This window comes from Pocillopora damicornis, chromosome 12 (genome assembly GCF_964200805.1).
Source record: "Pocillopora damicornis chromosome 12, jaPocDami1.2, whole genome shotgun sequence".
Classification (NCBI taxonomy): Eukaryota; Metazoa; Cnidaria; class Anthozoa; order Scleractinia; family Pocilloporidae; genus Pocillopora; species Pocillopora damicornis.
Window position 1 is genome coordinate 20,013,401 of NC_142681.1, and position 16,512 is coordinate 20,029,912.

The window sequence follows — 16,512 nt, forward strand, 5'->3', positions numbered from 1 at the left end:
GTGAGACGAGTATCGACAACAGAAACTTGTAGGTGACGAAAGTGAGTTATTTCTAATTATTCTCATTGGAAACTGAAGTTATCTTCAGTCATTTAGATTTGTGCGTACATCAATGAGACCAAAATGTAATGTATTTTTTGGCGAGCGGATGCTCGGTGTTCCGGTTGGATGATGAATCCGCCATTTTGGATTGGTAAGATCGAGGAGAGCCCGGAACAAAGAAACTATAACTAGCACCTCCCTCCCCTCCCCTTCAAAATCGTTCCACACCTCACGCGATCTAAATCTAAAATCAAAACTATTGCATGCCTCACGCCAAGAAAGGGAGCTTTTCTCACAATGGGTCTGGGGGGTTTTCCGCTAACGAGGTATTCGCCAAAATGTCTGGCATAAATTAATGTTTATGGAACTCAGTATGGGACGCCATGTAGGCTCAGTCGTAGTTGAGTTCACCATCAATATTCTGCTTTAGCTAAACTACAGAATACAGGGTCACTTTTTAACCCCTCACTAAACGTGCCGGTTTCTTTAGCTCGTTCGCTTCAGAACAAATCGCATGCAAAACCCTATTTTCAATAAAATTCGTGTCAACCAGTTACTTCTCAGCTTCTGCAAGTTACCCAAGGCGATATGGTGAGATATCCAACGTTGGGTGATTCTAGATTTCTTTGCTTATCTTCGCACTCATACGTTTAATCTTTTCAAATTTTTTTACAAAAAACGTTTCCTATTCTTTTATGAGGATTTTTCAGGAACATTCAGGCCCAAAGAAGAACAAAGGAACAAGAACAAAGGGCTCCCCAAACTCTAAGACACTCTTCCCTTTATCTTTTCCCCTTTACGTACTCCTGTTGCATTTTTCTAGATAAAGATAATTTTTGTTTGGGAATGTCGTACACAATCAAAATGCTAACAAGAGTGCTTTATTTCTCAAGAATTGTCAAGACCTTCACTTAAACGACAATAATAACGTTTTAAAGACTACCCGAGGATTGCCTCAGGTGAGATCTTCAAAAAGCATACACAAATTGTAGATACTTTGAAAAAATTATCATGACAACGTACACGAAAAGCCAACCACCAGCATTAATAGGAGTAATTGAAGGGAAAACATAAGCAATAAGCAGTGAAACAGTTCTGTTACTTAGAGTTCAGTATGCGCTTGAGCACCCTGAAGATCTCCTGTGACATCCACAAACCCACCAATAGTAGGGCTTCCAACTTTGATTTTCAACTTCATGCCAGGGGTCACTTTGTCAAGATGAATCACGCGGATGGTGAGATCTTCATAACTGCGATAGTACATTGCCTTGTTGGTGAGGTCCTTGACCACAATCCAAGAAGTGTAGTCGGCCATACCTTCATGATCATGGGATGCAGCGACTCCGCGAGGAATATCAACAGTGTTCAGGATGTGAAAAGCCAAATTTACCGCCTCATCACTTTTCTTAGTTTTATCAGCAAAGTGCACCATGGCTGCAGATCGTACCAGTCTCGATGGAGGAGTGAGATCTCCTGGGACACCAAGAAGTCCACTTCCTTGGCCAGTGGCTGGGAACGTTGTTTCACCCAATACCAAAGGATCATGGGCGTACTTGGAAAGATGGACGTAATTGCGGAGGTTCAGCATGTGGAAGTCATAGGGTGGAGAGTTGGTCATGACACCAATTGTATTCTCGTGCAGCTTTGGTCCCTGTTCGGAGTACTCAATAACGATGCCGTCACCACTTTTGTCAGTGATGGACCAGTGCAGCTCAAAGGAGTCCCCTTTCAGAGGTAGCTCCCACACAAGTGGGAACGAGTCTTTTTTCCAAGCCCTTCTCACATCTTCAACAGTTCCAAAGTTGCCCAGAACCCATATCGCAAACTCCAAGTTGGAAATGGCTGAGTCACACTTCTCTTTGGGGATGGTCTGATACTTAGAAAAACGAGGAAAGAGGAGTGAACCCACGGAGAGTCCAGCGTCATTTTGGCCGTCAGAACCGGCTATAGGCGAGTCTAAAGCGTTAAGGTATGCGATCTTGTAGCTGTTGTTCCAGGTCATGGCTGGTGAACTACAAGAACAAGTCTTTGGTCGTTCTGCAGTGTGGAGGTAACCCTCGGGCTCTACTATGATGTCCGACATGAGATCGATCATAAACTCTTGGCTTCGTCCGACTACGACCGTTTTATCCTCGGCGGTCACTCGGATCTCGGTACATGCGTCCGTGGCAAGAAAAAGCTTGAGCAGTATTGGAACCACAAGTGCAAACTTCATCGTTCTAGAGGATTCAGAAAGGCGACAATCTTACCAAAGATTCCTTTCGATGTGTAACAAAATGTTTGGCATCTTCTTTTATAGTGACTCTCAAGGAGCTGTCAGACACGTGTCTGTTATTCATAAATCACACTTGTCAAAAGCATCACGTTCGGGGCGTTTCTCAATTAAAATATCATGACTTCCTCCAGGTCATAAACTCGAAGTCCCTCTACCACTACCACTATGTTTTCTGTACTGTTCCACACACAATCAGGCCAAACTAAAAAGGGACGTACATTTTAAAATCACAATAAACTCGTTTGCAGAATAAACTATTCCATAAATTACTAGAGAGCTTGGACATGAAATTTTCGTGGACACAAGGACCCCCTGCAGCCAATTTAAAATACGATGAAAAGCCTATAGAATAAAGGAAAAGACAGACAGGCTCGACCTCCCCATGTGGCTTTTGTGATCACGTCGCATTGTTGCCTTTAAATTCTATTTTTGCTCTCACAAGGGTGTCTTTAAGGAATTTTCCCTTTTCGTAAAAGACGATCGAAAGTTTTGTAAAAATTGTTTTCAGCATGGGCTCTCACGTGCGTCTCTTTAGGGGACTTTCTCCTTTCGTAAATGATGATCTGAGGTTTTGTAAAAATTGTTTTCAGCATGGGCTCTCACGTGCGTCTCTTCAGGGGACTTTCTCCTTTCGTAAATGATGATCTGAGGTTTTGTAAAAATTGTTTTCAGCAAGGGCTGATTGTGTATCAGACTCCAATGTTCCATCAATATCTGTTTTAAAATTTTAACTGCCGCGTGGTGCGTTGTGACAAAAGGCAATAAACGTTCGTGACCTTTTGGCTTTTGTGTATGTGCAATAGGAGCCGATTGTCAAGAGGCAAAGTTGACCCCTGACAGAGACCTTTCTTTATGTTTCCTGGGTACCTTCTTGTTTTGAGGCGTTCCTTGAATTTCAAAAGACCCTCTTCAAATGTTTCTTTCCAAGAGTTAGTTCTAAGCAATCCCATTGCTTCACCTTTAATAAAACCATATTTTACGCCTGGTGGATGGCACGAGGCAAAGTGCGTAAATTGGAAGGTCTCGGTCGGCTTGTAATGGGTTTTGATGTCCAAGATGGAATGTTTTGCGAATCTTTCCCCTTACCTCCACGGTGCATCGCTTGCTATCTGACCTTTCCCTATGTTAAGATTTGAGTAGTTTTAAGTTGATTTCAGAGTTTGCGAGACCAGACACCTAACTAGTATCTTTTTGCACATTGTCCTTGTTTGTCAATGGTGTTTCTGTTCGGGTTTGTCCACAGGCAGCCCAAGCTCCAGGTGTGAGATGATTATCTTGCAAAATATAACCGTATTTTTGGACCTGGCCTTGCCCATCGTTTGACAGTATTCCACTCATTTCTAAGTTACTTGTTGACAACAGCTGCTGTTGGTTTATTCAGTTACACTGTGGGAACACTAATATTAAAACAAAAGATTATGTTCGGTCGGGAACCTCCCATGCATCTTATCAAGGAGCACCGCTGTTTTCATCTCTGATCCTTACCGGCTCTCCAGGCTATTCACCGTTTTTTTTTTTTTTAATCACTGTTTGTTTTACCAGTTGTTTTACCTTACGAGTCACGGCTTAAAATAAAGATTTCATCAAAATTACTATTCGATTTAATTAGATTTTAAATTAACATTCTTTCGGTTTAATCATCAAAGTACTATCCCAAGTGGGCACACTACGCAGCACTGTAAATCCACTTTAAGCGACAGCTCGCACACACGTATCGTATCAGAAAATTAAAACATCCAGTTTGCTTCCTGTGGTACTCTATCTGGGAGTTCCACAAGAATCGATTTTAGGGCCATAATTTTTTTTCTCCACACATCAAGGATTTGCAACTCTCACTGAAAAAAAACTTGTGAAGTTGATACGTGTGCTGACAACAGCGCCATCTAGTCCAGCGATATCACGTGTAACATTTACAATTTTTGGAGTTGATTGTTATAATTAGGGATAGAACAAGTTTTCGTGCGAAGTTTCCTGATTATTGTATGTCCAGCTGTCTGAAGATTTGAGTAGTTTTAAGTTGATTTCAAAGTTAGCGAGACCGAACACTGAGCTATTGTCTTCTTCCACATTGTCCTTGTTTGTCAATGGTGTTCCTGTTCGGGTTTGTCCTCAGGCAGCCCAAGCTCCAGGTGTGAGATGAGATCTTGCTCAATAAGGGTCATGGCGAAAAAATGGGAAAAAAAGAAGTAAAATTCTCAATAAAAATACCTCATCTTACTTCTACAGTGCATCGCTTGTTATCTGAGCGCTTACTTCGTTAAAAGTAAGTTGAAGAAAAGCCCTATATACGTAGAAAACCCCGAAATAGATAGCTTGCTAAAATGGGTTCCCTTCAACAAAGTAAGCGGTCAGATAGCAAGCAATGCACCCTGGAAGTAAAGTGAGATATTTTATTGAGAATTTGACTTATTTTTTTTATTCCTCAGAGTTGTCGTTAATATTCCCATACAAACTCTTATAATTTCGCCATGACTCTTATTTCGCAAGATGATCATCTCACAGCTGGAGCTTGGGCCGCCTGTGGTTTGTCTCACTGCCTTGGTCCAGACTGACTACAGAGTTTCTATTCTGGTTTTTATTTTCGATGACTGGCTTTTGTAGTTTAAATTAGTAAGTACTTTATTGCTCATCTCTATTGTTCTCGAGAAATTATTTGGTTTAGCAAGTTTACCAAGAGTCTTACTCCCCCAAGACCAACCAGCCTATAACCCAAACATGTTCACTGATAGAATACTTAAGGAGTTGTCTCAGAGTGATTAAGTGTAATGGTAGCAGTGGTAGCAGAACGTTGTCAAGATTTCTAGATGCCGCAGAAAGACAATTAAAGGAAATTTTAAAAAAATAGTCTTGGTGTCTCTCGCTGTGAAAGTCCCCTTAGAGCTTCTCTAAAGTACATAACAATCACTACAAGATGGCCTCAACAATGCAAATTGTTGGTTCAGCATTAATGGGATGAAGCCTAACGTCTAAAAACAAAGAAAATATTTACTGGAACTGCTCAAAAGCTTCGTTGTGCAGACAAGACATATATGAGTCTACTGTTTTGGGGGAGGAGAGAAAAATGAAACACCTTTCATTGAAATTCAGCCAGCACCTCAAAGTAAGAGGGTACCTAGAAAAAATCAAAGAAAAGGTCTCTGTTAGGCGTCAACTTTGCCTCTAGACAATCGGCTCTTACACATACACAAAAGCCTTTTGTCATAACGTACCACGCGGCGATAAAAAAATTAAAACAAATATTGATGAAACATTGGAGTCTGATACACAATTAGCCCTTACTGAAAACAATTTTTACAAAACCTCAGATCATCTTTTACGAAAAGGGAAAATCCCTCAAAGACACCATCGTGTGAGTAAAAATAGAATTTGAAGACGACAATGCGACGCGATCACAATAGTCACGTGGGGAGGCCAAGTCGGTCTTTCTTTACTTTTATTTTATAGGCTTTTCATCGTATTTTAAATTGGCTGCAGGGGGTCCTTGTGTCCACGAAAATTCATTTTCAAGAACTTTAGTAATTTATGAAATAATTTATTCTGTAAACGAGTTTATTGTAATGTTAAAATGCATGTCCCTTTTTAGTTTGGCCTGATCGTGTGTGCAACAGTACAGAAAACGTCATAGTAGAGAGACTTCGAGTTTGATGACCAGGATACAATTTCTGGAAGGAGATAATGATATTTCAAGTGGGAAACGCCCCGAACGTGATGCTTTTGACAAGTGTGATTTATGAATAATAGACACGTGTCTGACAGTTCCTCGAGAGTCACTATAAAAGAAGAAGCCAAACATTTTTGTCACACATCGAAAGGTATCGTTGGTCAGATTGTCGCCTTTCTGAATTCTCTAGAACGATGAAGTTTGCACTTGTGGTTCCAATACTGCTCAAGCTTTTTCTTGCCACGGACGCATGTACCGAGATCCGAGTGACCGCCGAGGATAAAACGGTCGTAGTCGGACGAAGCCAAGAGTTTATGATCGATCTCATGTCGGACATCATAGTGGAGCCCAAGGATTATCCCCACACTGCTGAACTACCAAAGACTTGTTCCCGTAGTTCACCAGCCATGACCTGGAACAACAGCTACAAGATCGCATACCTAAACGGTTTGGACTCGCCTATAGCCGGTTCTGACGGCCAAAATGACGCTGGACTCTCCGTGGGTTCACTCCTCTTTCCTCTTTTTTCCAAATATCAGACCATCCCCAAAGACAAGTGTGGCTCCGCCATTTCCAACTTGAATTTTGCGATATGGATTCTGGGCAACTTCGGAACTGTTGAAGAGGTGAGAAGAGCTTGGAGAAAGGACTCATTCCCACTTGTGTGGGAGCAACCTCTGAAAGGGAACACCTTTGAACTGCACTGGTCCATCACTGACAAAAGTGGTGACGGCATCGTTATTGAGTACTCCGAACAGGGACCAAAGCTGCACGAAAATACAATTGGTGTCATGACCAACTCTCCACCCTATGACTTCCACATGCTGAACCTCCGCAATTACGTCCATCTTTCCAAGTTCGCTCATGATCCTTTGGTATTAGGTGAAACAACGTTCCCAGCCACTGGCCAAGGAAGTGGACTTCTTGGTGTCCCAGGAGATCTCACTCCTCCATCGAGACTGGTACGATCTGCAGCCATGGTGCACTTTGCTGATAAAACTAAAAAAAGTGATGAGGCGGTAAATTTGGCTTTTCACATCCTGAACACTGTTGATATCCCTCGCGGAGTCGCTGCATCCCATGATCATGAAGGTATGGCCGACTACACTTCTTGGATTGTGGTCAAGGACCTCACCAACAAGGCAATGTACTATCGCAGTTATGAAGATCTCACCATCCGCGTGATTCATCTCGACAAAGTGACCTCTGGCATGAAGTTGAAAATCAAAGTTGGAAGCCCTACTATTGGTGGGTTTGTGGATGTCACAGGAGATCTTCAGGGTGCTCAAGCGCATACTGAACTCTAAGTAACAGAACTGTTTCACTGCTTGTTGCCAATGTTTTCCCGTCAATATAGAGAGAAATTACTTCTATTAATGCTGGTGGTAGCTTTTCGAGTACATTCTTATGGTAATTTTTTTAAACTATCTACAATTTGTGCATGCCTTTTGAAGATCTCACACGAGGCAATCCTCGAGTAGTCTTTAAAACGTTATTATTGTCGTTTAAGTGAAGGTCTTGACAATTCTTGAGAAATAAAGCACTCTTGTTAGCATTTTGATTGTGCACGACATTCTCTGACAAAAATTACCTTTTACCTGGAAAAATACAGAAGGAGTATGTAAAGGGGAAAAGATAAAGGGAAGAGTGTCTTGGAGTTTGGGGAGCCCTTTGTTCTTGTTCCTTTGTCTTCTTGGGGCCTGAATGTTCCGGAAAACCCTCATAAAAGTATAGGGAACGTTTTTTGTAAACAAATTTGAAAAGATTAAATGTGTGCGAAGATGCGCAAAATAATCTAGAATCACCCAACCCTGGACTTCTCACCATATTGCCTTGTATAACATGAAGAGACTATTTTGCAGAAATTGAGAAATAACTGGTTTAAGAAGGTTTTGAAAACCTTGATTTTTTTTTAGCATTTTTTTTGTCGAAAATGGAGTTTTGCACGCGATTTGTTCCGAAACGAACGAGCCAAAGAAACCGGCACGTTTGGTGAAAGTTAAAAATGACCTTGTATTCTGTAGTTTAGCCAAACCAGAATATTGATAGTGAACTCAATTATGACTGAACCCACGGCTGTTTCGTGGTGGAAATTGAGTTCGCGCATGCGGTCTACAGGAAAGATCGAGTTAATTATTATTTCTCTGGTTAATACAAAATTATGCATTTGCATAAATCTAGCGTCCATGGCAACCCTTTGGGCTAAGATATAGTTTAGCCAATGAAATCTTGCTGCGTATCTAATGTATGCGGGTGAAACTTAGCATGGCGGATGCTTACACATTGAAGAGGCATTTGCCGTCGAAAATTTGAGTAAAATCGGTCAAATTTTGCCTGTGTTCGACGAAAACACGTTGCTATGGTGGAGTCTAGCAAGCACACCCTATTAAATCAACTAAAAACTTTGATTTCAATTTGGAAAAGGCTCGAATTTTTTCCAGCAAAGCAAGAGTCAAAAGAGAAGACTTGAAACCTTACTGAACAACCGACAGAGGTAAGTGTTTTAATCCGAATTGTTTAAGACTCCATTCGAGGCGCTTTTAATACGTTAAGATCGGCCGTTATGCGACTCCATTTTGAATCTCGGAGGTACTGAATTTCTAGTGAAACAGTCTGTAAACGACTGGAAAGGTTTAGTTTTGGTTCCAAAGATTGTAGTAACACTTTTATTCGTCTAAATTAAAAGTTGAGCAAATAAATTACACTATATTTACACACATAGTACTCGTTCTTAGTCATCGAACCGATACATTGCTATTGAAAAGGAAAGAGTTTTACTCGTTCGCTTTTCGTTTTAAAATTCTTTCTTTAGGTTTGGGAGCTTTCCCTGCTAGTTCCGGACTCGTGGCAATGTGATGGTTGACAAGGATTTGACGCAATCTCGTGTCCTTTTTCTTCACATGGTCAAAATGCTGGGACTGGGTATTGAATTCAGAGTGTATTCCTTCAATCCCTTGTTCACCGTAGAATCCAAGGCCCATGTGCCATTGTCGAAGAAAAGGGCAAACATGTTCTTCTAGCATATGCAGCTTTGGTGTGATTGTCATGTCTGGAAATTTTTCCGTAAGGAACTGAAGAAAATTTGTGATGTCTTCCTCTGCAACAAGAAAACAAGAAAAGGTGGACTTAAGACATGATCTTATTGCTGTATTCATGTTTTTCCATGAAAGTCAGGTTTTTTCTTTCAGTTACCTAGCTTATCAATCTTGCCATCATTGAGATAGTCTGCATAGACAAAGTGGCAAGCAGCAAATAACTTAAAAACTTGTTCAAATTTCACGCTAATTTCTCTTGCTTGAGAAAGGAGGGAAGGACACAGCTCCTCTGTTTTTGTCAGCACAGCACTGCATTAAGTTTAGTGATGTTGTCTTCCTACCAAAAAAACAAATGCAACAATTCAATTAAATTTTGTGACTCAACAAATTCCTACTCTAAGGGTAGAATTTGTGTTACCTTGCAGCAAGTGTGTACATGATTACCAATGAATGATTTTCCATGTTAAGCTTGTCTCTCAACATTCATTTTCTTGAGAACCTCATCCAAATGAACCGATAGTGGTCCATTGGCTTTCTCAAAGGCAGCCAATTCCATTTGTTCATCTGCAAGCTTTTCCTATAATGTTGAGATAATACTATTTAAATCTGGGTTATTTGACTTACTGCTTAGTTGCTATAATTTGATAATTTGAGCCCTTGTAATATTACAAATAAATGATCTATAAAATAAAATCATAACTTCTTTAACTAAAAAATTAAGATGGGTTTGAAACATGTAAAATGGATTTGGAGGATTGTACAGCTATGATACTGGAAAGCACCAATATATTATTTTTACCTCCTCCTTTGCATTTCCAAGGAGTTTTGGCTATCTCCTCCTGTAGTAGTGTAAAGTAGGCAGGCATGATATCAACATTAACATGCAGACTTTGTAAATTCAGCAACTCCTGTAAATAATTGGCTTTTTCATTAAATTGTTGTGCTTGTCTGGTATGTAGTTGGGCAGTTCTGAATGCCTGGATTTTCTCATCATTCTCTTCACTGTCTCCTGCTAGAACCATTTGAATTTTTTTGTCCAGCTCAAAGCACTGGTTCTCTAGTTCGTCAAACAGTTTCTTAAACACACCCAAGCTAATGTGAAGTCCAGGAACACAAACCTGAAATAGACAACCATTTAGTTAGGTGGCTTGTAAGTCCCTCTTTAAAGCAATAAAATAAACTCTTGTATCTTACTTTGTCCAATTCAATGTCCAGCAGTTTCTCGTGAATCACATTGAGATAAAACTTCTGTCGACTTGTAACAGAGCCATCTGCTACAAACTTATCATAATCCTCTTGAATGTTTTCAAGACTTCGTTTTTCAGCATGCCCATGTTTATGGCAAGAGACTTGCATTACTTCATGATTTATCTTGCACCAAAGACATGGATATTTGCCTGCAAATACAATTCTTATGGTGGAAACCTGTTTCACAGAAATAGTTATGTAAAGTAGAGGCTACATTTATATTCTTTTATTGAATTGCTAAATCATTATTATTTGTCTATGTAAATTATTGTCTGGATCATACCTGAGGCACCAGCTATTCCAAATAGCTTGCATAGGAACTCATAGTCACCAAACAGGAAAACCACTTTCTTTTTACCTCTAGAAATGGGCAAAACAAAAATAAAAATTTAATTAATATTATGCTATTTCAAGTCTCTATTCTCCCGATTAACTAAAAGTGTGGTAAATTTTTTTTCACTTACGCCCAGGTTGCTTCTTTCAAGGTGTTTACTTGTTCTTTATATTTCATTAAGGCTGTCTTTAAATTAGCCCAACTATCTTTTGCATGGAACATGGCAAAGACCACTGTGTTATTTTTAGAATTTGGTTGCCTCAGGTTAGCAATCTGTAAGGCCATTTTAAATGACCCACCACCAGCATCTCCTCCAAGTTTTATGTGCACTTTATTTTCTGAGATTGCATTGTTCCATGTCAGCCTTCCATTCCTAAAATGATAACCAACTATAATTAGACTATAATTCACAGCAATAGGCAACAGAAAATGACAAGCAACTAGCACAAAATATGTGTGGAGTTCGACATTTGGTCTGGACTGGTTGATCAAGTACCTCTTTGCAAATTGGGCACATATACTCATGCTTGATGTTTTCAACAAACTGTTCTGGGTAAAGAGGTTCTGATCCTCTAAAGCTTTGTAGATTCTTTACCTCCTCAGAGAATGAGAGTGAGGCTGGGTCAGGTTGGAAGCTTAAAGTGCCAGACATTCCTTCCACCATTTCCACTTGTTCCTTGGGTTCAGCTGAGTCCTCTCTGGGTTTTATTCCAGGGTTTTATTCCAGGTTTAGTCTTCTTCTTCCTACCAGGTTTCTGTTGATCCTTAAAGAAACTGCAGATCTTACAGTTTCCAGTGCGTTTGTGTGGAGGCCACACATTGATTGCAAGGCGTGTGCCTCCTCTTAAAGCAAGCTTGTAACACTTGTGGCAGAACTTAGGAGGGCACATGTCAAGGTCATCTTTACGAACTTTGACACCAAAGGCTGTGAAAATAATCTCCGTCTTATCGGCGCAAAGAAAACTGTTCTCATACTTATCTTTTGCCTTCTTCAATCGCTCTCCACAAATTCGGCAAATTTTTTCCAATATTTGTTGATGTTCAGAGAGACCAAAGTTAGCCATCTGAATGCACTAATCGAACCGAGTTGTAAACTAAACTTGGATTAAGCAACGCAGTTCTAAGTTGACTCAAGATATGTTCCGAAGTTCCTTTTTCCGGCCTTTTATTGCTTCAGAAGGGTACACCCTTAGGGTTTGTACCTTGTTTCAGGAAGGGGTGTCTATTTATCTCTCTCGATCGGTTCTTCAGGGGTGCGGGAATATTTGCATTCTTGTGTTATTGCGTGTAGTTCATTCCATTTGAAGGGGGAGGGAATATTCGCCAAAAACCATGTTAATCACGGCCAAGAAAAACGATTTAACTATCAGATCAAAGCACAAATGGTAACATATAATTGTAAGGTTTATTATCCGTGATCATGATTGAAATGTTGACCGAAAGAAACGTCTTGTCCGTGCTTTCACTATTTCACGTAGCTCCCCGTGACAGATCGATGACATACACTTTTCGAGGAGGAAATTACACGCACGTAGTTCGACTTTCTTGCACGTAACAGAAGGCCGTGGACATTTTATCAGTTTGTCATAAATCGTGTATTCTTTGTTTAGCCCATGGGTAAGCATGAGATCATTCAGAGGATAAATTCGCGTAGTTTAGGGGCATTAGTTCGAGGTCAAAGGGGAGATGGACGCCATATTTACTATTTCGGTGGTGATGTGTAATCGCAGATTACACCGCTCAAAACAATTCGGATTAAAACGTCATGGTAAAGAAACTGATGGCAAAGGAGAGACGTAAAGCCTGAGTTGTTCCTTTATTGAAAGAAAAATTCAAATCAATCAGAATCTTGCCTGAAAATAAGAAGACCTCAGAAAGGCGATAAGTCATCTCGCGTCAAAACAAGATGCCATTAAGCCGTCGCATAGTTAACTCTCCCGCACACGCAATCTTCCCTAGGAGAACATTAACCAGGGAAGCAAAATACAATGTCAGCGCATAAGTTAGCTATTTCCTTGGGCTTTGCGCATATACTTTTTGCGACCTAGTTATCAGTGGGCCCTTTCTTGGGAAAGCACACTCCGACATCCGTCAGCAGAAATTTTTTTGGGATCACTTTCTGAAAGCACACTCCGACATCCGTCAGAAGGAGGTCATCTCGGGTAGATTTCCGATTACGAAATCCGAGCTCGCCCGATGTTGTCTTCGTGACGGAAGGCCCTATTTAGCATATTAGACCCGCAAAACAGAGTAGAAACGAACACGTGCTTCGTTTTCGCTCATGACTTCGTATTAGGCGTAAGATATTGCTTTTTTTTTTCGTTGCTTACCTTTATTACAGACTCCACAAAATTTTTGCGATGCCTCCTTTTCACGGATGGCCGATTACAACTACAACATAGTAACACCTCCACGAAATCTGTCAAAAGGAGGATTTTAAAACACCGGAAATGGAGAGGAAAGATAAATGATACGGTCGATTAACTCCCAGACAATTGAATGGTCCAAACTAGCAAAGGCGGGAAATTTGTTATCGTGCGAGATATCAAAGTATCTGTTTGCTCACTCAATTCGTATTCAGCGTTCGGCCGTATTCCAATCGATAATTTCGCTTTCTGAACAAAATTTCCAATTCTATGATGGCACGTAAATTAACTTGTCAAGAAGTGAGTTCATTGTTTGAGAGAAAGTTGTCTGAATGGTCAGGTCTCTCCTGAAGTCTACTATGAAAAAGAATTCGCGCAGGATGAAAAAAAAGAAAGTAGACTATGAAAGGCTGCCAGTATCTCAGAAGAAAAATCCTTTCACTGGACGTGTAGGGGAAAGAGGAAACAACATGAAAAGGGGGTATAACGTCAGCTTAAACGACATAGAACGCCAGCCTGCCAAACAGCCGAAACTCGCACACATCAAGAATGCCAACTCAAGCGCCGAGGCTCAAGTAAACATAAACCGCAGTGTGAACGTGAATAACTCTAATGGTTCAAATTCAAACGCCAATCAAACTGTAAAGGCAAGCACCCCTTACACACCAAACACGATCACATGCATCACCAACACCGCAAACGCAAACACCATCTCCTCCATTAACACAACCTCGAGCACAACCAGCACTGCAAACACATGCATCATCCTTACAGTAAACGCGACAACGAACACAAACCTGGCCCAGCAAAATAAAAAAGATGATGAAGTAGAATTTGTAAAGACCTCTCACAGAAGCGCCTCAAAGGCCGGTAAATTCCATCTCTCGGAACAGAACATTAGCACCATTTCAACTGGAGACTGGCTCACCGACCATATTGTAGGTGCAGCTCAGTCTGTTCTGAGGGAACAGTTCCCTCACGCAAGAGGATTGGAAAATACAACTTTGGGGCCTATTTTTGATTTTTCTGTTCAAAAGGGCCAATTTTCATAAATCCTGAATACTGGCAGCCATCATTGGGTGTTGGTATCTACTGTAGGATGCTACACTCCTTCTGTAGTTTATCTGTACGACAGCCTGTTTTCGGGAAGAATTGTAGCCCTCGTGCAGAAACAGATTGCATCAATTATATACGAGGAAGGAACCAGTTTTAAGGTCATTGTACCAAATGTGCAACACCAGAACAATTCCGATGACTGTGGAGTTTATGCTATTGCTTTTCTGGTTTCGCTACTACATGGCCTCAATCCTTCTAATCTGACATTTGACAGGAAGCTGATAAGACAACATCTTTTAAAGAGCCTGGAGAGTGGATCATTCGACCCCTTTCCCCTCTCTAAAGTACCCGAGTGTCGAGACAGGAGGCCACTTTTTGTTCAAGAGGTCTTGGTAATGTGCGAGTGTAGAATGCCGAGGGAAGAGTCAGACTCGAAGTCTCCTTCTCGTTGTGTGAAATGTTGTAGCTGCAAGGAGTTTTTTCACAGGAAATGCATTTCAACAATTATTTTGGAAGATTCAAGTGCAAACTGGCGTTGTCCAAACTGCGAAAGAGCCCTTAAGCAGGAAGAGAAAAATAACCATTAATTTAACATGTAGTATTAAAAATTTTTTATCTATGTAGAAGTCAGCTAAAAGAATTTTTAAAATGTATTCATGAGAAACTGTTTCTTATAGATCTTTCCCTAAGTACGCTCTTGCGTTTAGAATTGAAAATCCTCATCTAAATATTGTAAAAAAAAATTATCGTAGAATATTTTCAATGATGATCATGACACAACGCAGATAGAGAAAATATAATAGGTGAGACAAGTCACGGATTATCCTTGTCGACAAAAGTAATGTCGCCTGCTACATTATATTCAAACTTAATCTCCGTCCAATCGAGGTAATGTACAATTTTTTTATCAATTACCATATTAGAAATAACAATATATCGCTTAAACTCTGAACGTAACTGCGTTAAATTTATTTCATCAGAAATCCAGAAGATTTCCGGTGTTTTAAAATCCTCCTTTTGACAGATTTCGTGAAGATGTCATTACGTTGTAGTTGTGATCGGCCATCCGTGAAAAGGAGGCGTCAAATGTATTTTGTGGAATCTGTCATATAGGTTAGCAACGGAAAAAAATGCAAATATCTTAACGCTAATACAAAGTCATGAGCGAAAACGAAGTAAGTGTTCCTTTCTACTCTATTTTGCGGCTCTAAAATGCGAAATAGGGCCTTCATGAAAACATCGGGCGAGCTCGGATTTCGTCATCAGAAATCTACCCGAGATGACCTCTGGTGTTGTAACATCCTCCTTTTGACAGATTTCGTGGAGGTGTTACTATGTTGTAGCATAGGCGGCCCAAGCTCAAGTCTCGAGAAAAAGCCAACGATGAATTCATGAACGCGTCACGCGTTGTGTGACTCGGTGTTAAGTTACGGGAAGAACCGTTGAAAATTTGAACACGTTATAAGGCATAGTATGGGGAACGAAATATGGTCGATTTATAACGATAAATATTTCGAAATCTGAATATTTTACACGTAAAATCAATAAAAACTTACTCATGCCCTGTGTATCCGTCGAAGTTTCTAGCGATTTCTGCTGTTTTAAGCTTGCTTTACCATCACTGTTAACCATGTCATCGCTAGAAACTTCGACGGATTTCCACTAAGCTTCGATTATTTTCGCGAAAATGCTATCGAAGAGGAAGAGATGCGGTGAAATTGACGGCGAAGCGAATCAGAAGAGAGTAAAGAGTGGCAAAGTTTCAAGTTTGCACTATTGGAAATTTTGGTGAGTCGAAATCCGAACGCTTTCTTTGGTATACAAATTGAATGTCCGCATGTGTAGTTTATTTCAGTATCCATTCAATTCAGTTTAAAATATATAATTTTCCTTCGTTGCAGGTTCATTTCAAAATATGAATATGCTGAAGGTAGCCTTACCTTTGCTAGGGACGTGATCAGCCACAGTGTGGCTGACAAAGAGAATAGCGAATCGTTAACTTCGTTTTCGAAAATTACGTTAGGCGAAATCATAAAAGATCTCTGGGGTGAAAGAGTCAAGCACGTGAAACGTGGACCACGAAGCGATCGCAAGGCTGCGTACTTAAATATTAGAAGGTGCGAAGGCAAAACATTGTAGTTTGATAGGCCATGCATGGAAGGGTAGATGCAATCGACGTTAGGACATCATGTGGACAATGGTTCCCAAAATGAAATATTAGAATTTTCATCTTGAAACTTTGCCACTCTTAACCTTCTGATTCGCTTCGCCGTTAATTTCACCGCATCTCTTCCTCTTCGATAGCATTTTCGCGAAAATAATCGAAGCTTAGATGCTCACAGAAAACCCCGCAGAATATTCAAATTTTGTACGTTGTTTATCTGTTTTACTTTCGACTCGCTGTCTGATTGGTTGATTAGGACAATAGGTTAAGGCGAGTTGCCTCTGTGGAGATGGGGTAAGTATTGTACATTAATCGACCGTACCACTCGCGG

The 16,512-nt window shown here is 40.4% G+C and overlaps 1 protein-coding gene across 2 annotated transcripts; it reads right to left on the bottom strand.

Annotated features, from left to right (window-relative positions):
* Positions 1-8,795: 8,795 nt before the first annotated feature.
* Positions 8,796-11,736, bottom strand: LOC149036911 (uncharacterized). 2 transcript variants are annotated; one of them, XM_089190425.1, is made up of 5 exons: positions 11,191-11,736; positions 10,726-10,968; positions 10,545-10,621; positions 10,208-10,410; positions 8,796-10,131 (listed from the first exon to the last, which is right to left on the bottom strand). In XM_089190425.1, exons 2-5 carry the CDS (start codon positions 10,878-10,880, stop codon positions 9,730-9,732), a joined length of 837 nt encoding a protein of 278 aa, XP_089046551.1. In that variant the 5' UTR covers positions 10,881-10,968; positions 11,191-11,736; the 3' UTR covers positions 8,796-9,729. The 2 variants fall into 2 exon arrangements, with proteins under 2 accessions (XP_089046551.1, XP_089046550.1); XM_089190424.1 differs by having other exon boundaries at positions 11,092-11,255.
* Positions 11,737-16,512: the final 4,776 nt, after the last annotated feature.